The sequence below is a fragment of the Ziziphus jujuba genome, chromosome 5 (genome assembly GCF_031755915.1).
Source record: "Ziziphus jujuba cultivar Dongzao chromosome 5, ASM3175591v1".
In the NCBI taxonomy this organism is placed as follows: Eukaryota; Viridiplantae; Streptophyta; class Magnoliopsida; order Rosales; family Rhamnaceae; genus Ziziphus; species Ziziphus jujuba.
This window is the reverse complement of record NC_083383.1, coordinates 12358003-12367500: the sequence shown is the minus strand read 5'-3', so window position 1 is coordinate 12367500 and position 9498 is coordinate 12358003. Positions and strand designations below refer to the sequence as shown.

The 9498-nt window shown below is 37.3% G+C and overlaps 2 protein-coding genes across 6 annotated transcripts in view; both read left to right on the top strand.

The window, feature by feature from the left end:
* The window catches only part of LOC107420998 (auxin response factor 17), a 4546-nt gene extending 102 nt beyond the window's left edge, over nucleotides 1–4444 (top strand). Inside the window, exons 1-3 of one of the 5 annotated variants that reach the window (XM_016030109.4) lie at nucleotides 1–1264; nucleotides 2297–3053; nucleotides 4214–4444. The exon at nucleotides 1–1264 is cut by the window's left edge and continues 102 nt beyond it. In XM_016030109.4, coding sequence (XP_015885595.1) covers nucleotides 134–1264; nucleotides 2297–3010 — 1845 coding nt within the window. In that variant the 5' untranslated portion in view covers nucleotides 1–133 and the 3' untranslated portion in view covers nucleotides 3011–3053; nucleotides 4214–4444. Of the gene's footprint in view, nucleotides 1265–2296 lie in introns of all 5 variants that reach the window. The other 4 variants (XM_016030110.4, XM_016030112.4, XM_016030111.4 and 1 more) reach the window with 4 other exon arrangements.
* A 1152-nt stretch (nucleotides 4445–5596) lies between these two features.
* Nucleotides 5597–8908, top strand: LOC107420985 (uncharacterized). Its single transcript, XM_016030091.4, has 3 exons — nucleotides 5597–6091; nucleotides 7470–7976; nucleotides 8361–8908. Exons 1-3 carry the CDS (start codon nucleotides 5852–5854, stop codon nucleotides 8568–8570), a joined length of 957 nt encoding a protein of 318 aa, XP_015885577.3. The 5' UTR covers nucleotides 5597–5851; the 3' UTR covers nucleotides 8571–8908.
* The last annotated feature ends 590 nt before the right edge of the window (nucleotides 8909–9498 follow it).

Genomic DNA, 9498 nt, shown 5'->3' with positions numbered 1-9498 from the left:
ATGTTAGAAAACCCTAACCAAACCCGGCTTCTCCTTTCCTCTCTCATTTCCCTTCAAATCCCTCCCTAAATCTTTTCTCTCCCAAGTCCCTAGAAAATTAAACCCCCCCCCAAAAAAAAAAAAAAAATTTCAAATGCCTCCGACGCCCCCGAATCTACGGCGAATCGACCCGAAAATATGGCGGGCTTGTGCCGGGTCGTCCGTACAGATTCCGGCGGTGGATTCTCGTGTTTATTACTTCCCTCAAGGTCATCTGGAGCAATCGTCGTCTTCGCTTCCTCCGCTTCTGTCTCCCCTGGTGCTTTCCAAGCCTCTCATTCTGTGCCGTATCGCCGCCGTACAGTTTCTCGCCGATCCTCATACCGATGAGGTGTTTGCAAAGCTTGTGCTCCATCCTATTAACCCTCAGCTCTCTGCCTTGTTTCGTTCGTCTGGGCACGGGCGGTTACAGACGCAGGACGGTGAAGGTGGAGGAGGAGCAGGAGGAGATGAAGACGATGATGATGAAGAGGAAGGAGAAGAACAGGGACAGGAGGAGGATAAGGTCGTCTCGTTCGCGAAGATCCTTACACCTTCCGATGCCAACAATGGCGGCGGGTTCTCTGTTCCGAGGTTCTGCGCCGACTCGATCTTCCCGCCGCTGAACTATCAGGCCGAGCCTCCGGTACAGACCTTGTCCGTCACCGATGTCCACGGCGTCGTCTGGGATTTCCGGCACATCTATCGCGGCACGCCGAGGCGGCATTTGCTGACGACCGGCTGGAGCAAGTTCGTCAACTATAAGAAGCTGGTGGCCGGGGATTCGGTGGTTTTTATGAGGAACTTGAGGAGGGAGATGTTCGTCGGGGTCCGCCGAGCCGTGAGGTCGTCGAGTTCCAACGGCGATTGCTCCAGGTGGAGCTCGCAGTTCGGGGGGACGATGAGAGTGAAAGCGGAGGAGGAAAGCTGTAACAGGGATGGTGGTATGTCGAGGAGCGGAAGAGGGAGGCTGTCCGTGGAGGCAGTCGCGGAGGCGGCTGAGCTGGCGGCGCAGGGTCTGCCATTCGAGGTTGTGTACTACCCGAGGGTCGGTTGGTCGGACTTCGTGGTGAAGGCGGAGCTGGTGGAGGAAGCCTTGAAAGTGTTTTGGAGTGCTGGAATGAGGGTGAAGATGGCCATGGAGACTGAGGATTCGTCCAGGATGACTTGGTTTCAGGGAACGGTTTCTACTGCCTCTCCACCTGATAACGGACCTTGGCGGGGCTCTCCCTGGCGAATGCTTCAGGTATTGGTGGCTCTTCTTTATTTATTTATTTATTTATTTATTTTTATTATTTATGGGCATTTTCTTTTTCGTGTTTGCTGTCGTTAACGTTCTCCAATGTAATATTGTTTTTATTTGCAAGTTTTTCTATTAGAATTTACTATTTCTAAGTTTTTAATTTGTCTTGAAGATTTAGATTGGCATACTAGGTTTATGACTTATAAGTTGGATCTCTGCCGATAGTTATTATTACCATCCATGGGGAACTGATATGTCTGATTAAGAGTTTGGTGACTTTAGCAATGGCCTTAGGCACTGACATAGAAAAGTTCCCTACTGATGTTAGAACAAAAACCACTGGTATCTTTTTTATTTTTTTCTAGTATTTTAAACTTCCATTTATTGCTGTTGAGTTGCAGTTCATCTATTTTAATTGATTTTACTTTTTATTTTTTCGCCTCACTAATTTACTTTTAGTTTTGGAATTTTTGCGCACTTTCTGTTTGTTTGACCAAGTTATAATTTCTGGTGAGATTAGAGGGTCACAACACACACACACACACACACACACACACACACAAGGACGGTGGAGAGAGGGTTGGGGGAGGGAATGAATCTCCCTGTGTTTGCTTTTTTATTTTTTATTATTTATATCATGTCAGATTTTAAATTTTCGTAAGTTATGATCGATACGAATTCTGAATGTACACATGCACCCCATCCCATGGAGGGAGAGAGGGAGGGAAAGAAGCTTTCTGCATATGTTTAACTGCATGGTTAGATTTTAGACTTTTTGAGAACCATGACCATGAATTTGTACCTCTACCTGTACACACACCCCATGAAAGGAGGGAGGTAAGGTATCATTCTGTTTATATGTTTATTTATATGGTTAGATTTTAAGCATTCATTAACTCCTGAGACGCATTGACATGAAGTCTGAATCTATAACTTTGATAACAAGTTTTTTCTCCTCATTGTCTTCATCAACTAAGTTTTTATATTTCTCACTTGATAATGAGTTTTAAATAATTCTTAATCTCTATAATATAGGTTACGTGGGATGAGCCTGAAGTTCTACAAAATGCCAAGAGGGTGAGCCCTTGGCAAGTTGAATTTGTTGCTTCCACACCACCACTTCAGACGTGTGGATTCCCCCCGGCAAAGAGATTCAGAGCTCCTCTGAATTCTGGGCTGCTAACTGATGGAGAGGGAGAAGTCTTCTTTCCTATGACAGGAGCAGCTAACTCAACAATTGAGCAATTGAATGCATCATTGTTGAGTTACAACACTTTTCCTGCTGGCATGCAGGGAGCCAGGCAAGAATTATTTTCTGTATCCAGTTTATCCAACTTACTTAGTGAAACCACACGAATGTCTGCTTATAATTCCTTTGGCAACAATGTGGTACCTAAGTTGAAGACAGTCTCTACTGAGTTGAACATTGGCAGTTCACAATCGGATAACTTGTCACCAGATAGCCAGAGTAGCATCCGCTCATTTGGCACTGAATTTGTTGGAAATCAATACTGCAACCCAACAAAAGTTGGCAAAAATACCTTTCAATTGTTTGGTCAGATCATTAATGTGCCACTGCCTGCTGAAAATGGTTTTGATGATGTTGGTTGCACTGAGGGCAATGGAATTAAAGGTTACAATGATACTGATGGTGTGAATGACTCACCAAAGCTTTCTTACACCAAGCTGCTTGAAAGGATTGATGTCCAGTGTTCAAGAGCCCCAGCCATTGAAGCTTGTTACTTGTGAATCAGTGCTTGCATCTATTTCATGCAGATAAGTAGCTGTACAGGTATGCTTGTCTTTGACCAAATAATGGAACCATATGAGGAAGTTAGTAGATGTCAGTTTGCTGACATATTTTTCACAGTTAGATGTCCTTGCTGGTTTGACTAACACAATTTGGCCTGCGCATACCTTTTGACCAAATATGGCATGCCTCTGTTTGGCTATTACGATTGACCTCTTGTTACAATAATTGGCTTTTCATCCATGAGTTATGTTTTACCATAGTATGTCAGCTTTTTCACTTGGGTTAATTTTGTTTGGACAGTATTTGCATTTTTACTATGTAAATAATGCTCAACGTTTCCCCCCTTATTCTTTTGTCACATTGATCTGGAATTAGAACGTGCATCATTTTGATCAATTTCAGTATTCAGCTATAACAATTCAAAGTTTGTTACCTTTCATTAAAAGATTGTTGAAGCTTATCATATCTTGTTAAATTGCATGCATTTAATCTGACAATGATCTGTTGTCGTAGCAATCTGCATATCTTTTTGCAAGATAAAGCAAGTGGCGGGCTTTTACCAGTTACATTCATTTTTATTATATTCAATATGAACCCTGATGCGGGAAATTAATGCAGATCTTTACTCTATGACCCACAGAAATACGGGGAGGGGGAAGGCAACAATGTATGAAGGGTCACTTTGCTTTTATGTGATGCCCTTATAAGTTTTAGTTGCCAACTTTAGTATACTGATGAGTCTGTAAAGCGTAATGGTACTGTCTGCTTAATCTTTGATTTTTCTTTGGTCTGTTGGCCTTACTGAACTTTATACTAACATATGAAAAGACATGATCAATATTAAAACCCGACTAACTTGAACTGATCTCAGATCTTGTTTGCTACTCCATGAACCTCAGTATTTCTAATGGATAAATAAAATAAATTTCCAATTGGTGAAAATGTTATCATATAAATATTCTATTGAATGCTGAAAGACTTCACTCTATTTTTTGTTGGCCTTGCTGTTTTTATTCTTTTCATTATTAATTTTATTTTATTTTTTTCCTTTTCTTTTCAGTACTGCCTTGTGTTTCAGCCTTTATTTTCTGCGTGTTGGCTGTAATTGAAGAATCCAATGCGAACTTTTACCATCTTTTGGTGGTGTTTGTTTTTGCCACTAGATTTATTTATTAAGCTCACTACTCTCTTTTCAGCAGGTACTTAAAGGAAGGCAGGTAGCTAGCTGACTACTATATTCTGACTATTGCAGTAGCTAAGTGTGTATTCTGGTTTTTCAAAGTCTGTGTTTGAACTTGAAACTATTGTAGACTCAGTCTCTTTTTAAATATTTCACATCGTGTCTTGGGGATGTTGTTAATATGATAAGTCACATTATGTTTCAGATAGACGTTATATTTTGACTTAATGAGTTTAATCTGCTTGCTATATGACCATTGCGATGGTTGGTACTAAAGCTTATTGGTTTTCTTATGCAATGATGAAATGAATTAAATCAAAGCTCTTGGGTTTATGAATGACTCATTTGCCAATTGTTGGTTTGAATAAGCTTCAGCCTTCATCGATAATCAGCTCGATTGACTCATGATCAGCCGAGGCAATCAATCTCATTGATCTCTAAGGCAATTTTGTAGCTGAATTTTATGAAGAAGATGATGTGCTGGATCTTGGTCTAACTTTTCAATTTGCTGGAGTCTGGAGTAGTAAACGAATGCTATTTTGGAGAGTCTGTAATTGGATTTAATTTTTTATTTTATAAAAAGGGCATTTATATTCATAAATGGTGTAAAAAGAATATACATTTTCAAATTTTTGGTATGGTATGGATTGCGCGTGCGCATTATACTGTGGCAGCCACAGAGAAAAAAAAAAAAATGTCTGATTAACTAAAAGTGATAGTTATTATCGGGTTATATACAAATTTATAGTTGTTTTTTTAACTTTGAGTAGTGCAGGCGTAATCCAACCCAGTCCATAAAATTTTCACGCAAGCTAAGTATGTGTGTTAAAAATATTTATATGGTATAATGCGGTTTGTTAAAATGTAGCTATCTATATTCGAAATTCGTTTTGACTTTTGATGTAGATTATATATATAAGTCAAATTTACGTCAAGATGAAAATTGTTTAAATATTAATTTTTTTTATTAGCTTTTTTTATCATATAAAAGGTTAAATATAATTTCAAAGATCGAATGTATTTTTTTAAAATCTCAGTCGATCCAAAAATTAAATAAGGAAGTTTTGAAGTTTTGAAATTGAAGAGTTCTTACATTTATTTAGGAAGATAGATGTTAAACAGAAGTAGCTCATAACTCTATCCTTTAAATTTAAACTATACCCCAAAAAAAAAAATCATCTCACTAAAGATAAAACGAAATTATAAAAATCGCAATAAAATCAAACAAACTAATTGATAAGTGAGTGAGTTTGAGATAGCATGATCAAGATAAAGATTAGTTTTGAATTTAATTTAAAAAATTTTTTGCCGAAAACAATTATCACACTAAAAATAAAAACAATAAAAATAGAAACAAATCAAGGGCCGGGGGTGGTTAAGTGACGTCGTTTTAAAGGATTAGAGTCCAGACTCCAGAATAAGCACGGCCCATACATATCAGATGAGACTCTCTCACTCTCTAGCGGAAGCCTGGATTGAATTGAGCTTCGTTGATTGAGTTTGTTGTTTCCGACAAGCAAGAAGAGGGCGTTTATTCTGTCGGTTGGCTGACCCTATTATTAACCAAAACATCAAAAAAAAGAAACAAAACAAATAAATAAGTGAAAAAAGAAGAGAGAGTGTGTCTTTTTTTTATTATTATTTATTATTACAGTAAATGGCGGTGTCCTTCTCCAACCACTGTTTTCTGGCTCATCATCATCATCGCCGGCTCTCAGCTTCGTGGTCGTCCACAACCACAAAACCACCCTCCAAAACCCTCAAATATTCAACACTCTCGGTTTCTTCTGATCCTAGCCCTCTTATCTGCAAACCAATAGTAGGGTTCTCTAACTCTTCCTCGCTTCTTAGACCTTCCTTCAATACTCATCTCGCTGCCCGCTACTCTGTTTCCACTGTACGCTTTCCTTCCCTTTTTATATTTTTTTATATTTAATATTATCTGATTTTTTTTTATTTTAATTTTTTTTATTTGGCTATCTAATTATTAGCTTCATTTTCAGATTGGATTTACATACTATATAACTTTTACAGTTGTATAACTCCTTACATTTTGATTTGCATTGTGTTTTTTGAGCCTTTTTATGTTTGATTCTCATATCTGATATGAACTGTTGGATAATTTGGAAATGTTCAAAAGATGGTTGAAGTGAAAAATTTAATTGATAAGACTCTCTATGGTGTCCTTATTAGGACCCAGATTGGCTGAAGACTTAAAATGGTTGCTGTAGTATAATCAGTAACAATGGAATTGAGACTTCATCCAAGAAAAAGAAAAGACAAAAACCATGAAATTAGAATTTGTCTTGAAATACAATTGCTTAGGACAATTACTAGTTTTGAATTGTATTGGACAAACCGGCTGTTAGTTGAGAACTGTTTTGTTGAGATGGATGGGATTGGCTTGTGCAATTTTTCAGTTTATTAGAGCCCTAAAACCTGGGAGGTTGATTTAATGGGTTTCTTACTGCTCTTTTCCACATAAAAAAGAAAAAAAGAACAGAAAAGAAAAGAAAAAAATAGCGAAGACTAACTCTTAAGACTTTTTAGGGTTCTTGGGATAACAAAATTTTGTAGCTTTTACAACTTAATTTGGCAAACTAGTGCTTTGACTAAAGTGGCATTCTTCCCTTGGGAGTCAGCGTTTGGAATGGAGGTTAGCTAAGAAAAAGTTGTATCATAGAGGTTATCTCGTGTTTGTATTTGTAAAAGAGATGACTCAATTGATCATCTCATATGTTGGCATTTAACTTTCTCTTGTTGAAACTTATTTGAGTTATGTAGGGCAATGAGAGAATACCTTGTATTGATTTAATTATAAAAACAACTAGGAAATGGCCCTTTAGTTCAGAACTAGGAAGACAATGTTGGCAAGCAACAAGAATTAGTATGCTTCAAGTCGAACCCATCTAGCATTTTTCTACTGCAGTGTCATAATACCTATGTCATAATACCTAACTTTCTGGAGAGTAATAATGTATATTCCATGTCTCTATTGAACTTCTTAAATGATATAGAATATTTCTTTTTGTGATTATTCCATATCTCTCATTCTTGTTTTTGTACTTCTTGACATCCAAATCTTCCTTTTATACATCTTCTGCTAAATGTCACAGAAGCACAGCAGGACATAGAAGCTATTTTCATTAATGAAAATATTTTGGCAAACTTAAATTTCAATAGATAATTTGTTTATTTTTATTATGTTGCGGTTTTATGGGAGTTAATAATTTAATTCTTATTTATTTTTATTCCTTTTTTTTTTTTGGTTCCAGACAAATGGTGAAGAGGATGGACAGAGTGTCGATTCAGTGGTAAGTGGAGCGGGTGGACAACACGTATTTAGTTTAAAGACCCTTATTAAAGAATACAAGGAAGCCATTCTTGATGGAGATGAAAAGACAGTATTGGATGTGGAGGCTAGAATAGACAGGATAGAAAAAGAGATGCATGAATTAGACCAGAAACTATCCACTTTAACAGCAGACATAACGTCTGGGAAGGAGAAATATATTCGCTTACAAGCAGATTTTGATAATTTTAGAAAAAGATCAGAAAAGGAGAGGCTTACGGTAAGGACTAATGCCCAAGGAGAAGTAATTGAGAGTCTTTTGCCCATGGTGGACAATTTTGAGAGAGCCAAACAGCAAATTAAACCTGAAACAGAAAAGGAAATAAAGATTGATGCAAGCTATCAGGGAATATACAAGCAATTTGTGGAGATAATGCGGAGCTTGCATGTGGCTGTTGTAGCAACAGTAGGGAAGCCCTTCGATCCCTTGGTATGTGTTATAAGAAGTATTTCAGTTTTATGGGCCATATAAATGTCAATCTGTGCATTTTCACTTGTTGATTATCATGTTTGGTAGCTACACTGGAGTATGTCATTCCTTATATGTTCTCGTATGAAAAATCTAGCATTGCAGTTCAGAAAGTGATTGTTCATAAATTTTGATTTTATGGGATTCGGTAATTAAAGTTTAACTAAGAGAAGGTTAGATGGAGAATCAAGGTTCATTATATGCAGCATACTGGCTTTTGAGTTCGGATTCGGAAAGTTAGCTTCAATTCTTTATAATACAGGCGTTACTTTATCAATTATGAAACATTGCTAACCATCAGCGTATATACTGGCATGCCATCTAATGCTCTATTATTTGTTACAGCTTCATGAAGCCATTGCACGAGAGGAGTCTCACGAGTTCAAGGAAGGTATTATAATTCAAGAATTCCGCCGTGGGTTTTTACTTGGAGATCGGCTTCTAAGACCAGCAACGGTTAAGGTTTCTTCAGGGCCCGGAAGAAAAAAAGCTCCACTAACCCATGAGAACTCCTCCGGACCGCCTGCAGCCACTGCTGGAATAGATGACAGATAGGTTGTCTTCAAAAGCTCAATATCGATGCACAAGCATCTGCTTCAACCAGTCATTTCGGTAGACATTTTGGCTCATCAACCTTTCTTGGATAGCTTACTGTTTTCATTCTGGGAAGACTAATGTAATCAGCCTTGCCAGCATCTGAGCTTCACAATTTGTATTTCATTTCACATCCGCGTATAATTTCTGCTTTCAAAGGAAGTCAGAGACTCGTGTAACTGTTAAGCAATTCATGTGGTAACTAGTTGGTTCTTGATAAGAAAGTGCAACTCAACTCGCTATACTTCTATTTTTTGGTCTTTCTTCAAATATGGAATATAAATTCGCTATTGTTGTTATTTTGGTCAATTATCATATGGTATGGGATACCTCAAAAGGATAAAATTAACTTTAAATTTCGGTTATAAGCTCGGCCTTCCAATTTTATTTTTGTGCTGCAATTCGAGTGTGGGAAAAAACTGTCTTGCATCATTTAAGTCCTTTAAAGGTTTAAGATTTCCGTAGGAGATGAAATTGTGTTCCTTTTTATTATTAATTGTAAACGATATATAATTATAAAAATGTTTCAAGGATTTTCTTTTTTTTTTTCCCCTTCTCTCTCTCTCTCTCTCAGAAGATCCGTTTGCCACATTGCATTCCAAACTTGCAAGAGTAGATTAATCCTCTGGCCTGAAAACTCGTGTTATTGGTTCCCAACCTGACACTTTTGTTAAGCTTTTAGGCGGTATAAACCAAATCCTCAGGAATCGCTTCAACATAATCACTCCCAAAAGGACTTATTTTATTACCACTTGTTTCATTACCTTTTTATAAGTGTCTAGTACTTAAAATTAATATTTGGTAAATTTATTTAGGACGTATTTGAAAATGTTTTTTAATAAGCATTTATTTTTTAAAATGCTTATTTTACATCGTAATTTTGTTAATA

Bases quoted from the DNA above. Each gene is read 5' to 3' on its own strand.
- LOC107420985 (XM_016030091.4), top strand. From the start codon at position 5,852: ATGGCGGTGTCCTTCTCCAACCACTGTTTTCTGGCTCATCATCATCAT. The intron at 6,092-7,469 runs GTACGCTTTCCT...TTTTGGTTCCAG, and splicing joins CCCGCTACTCTGTTTCCACT to ACAAATGGTGAAGAGGATGG. The intron at 7,977-8,360 runs GTATGTGTTATA...TATTTGTTACAG, and splicing joins GGAAGCCCTTCGATCCCTTG to CTTCATGAAGCCATTGCACG.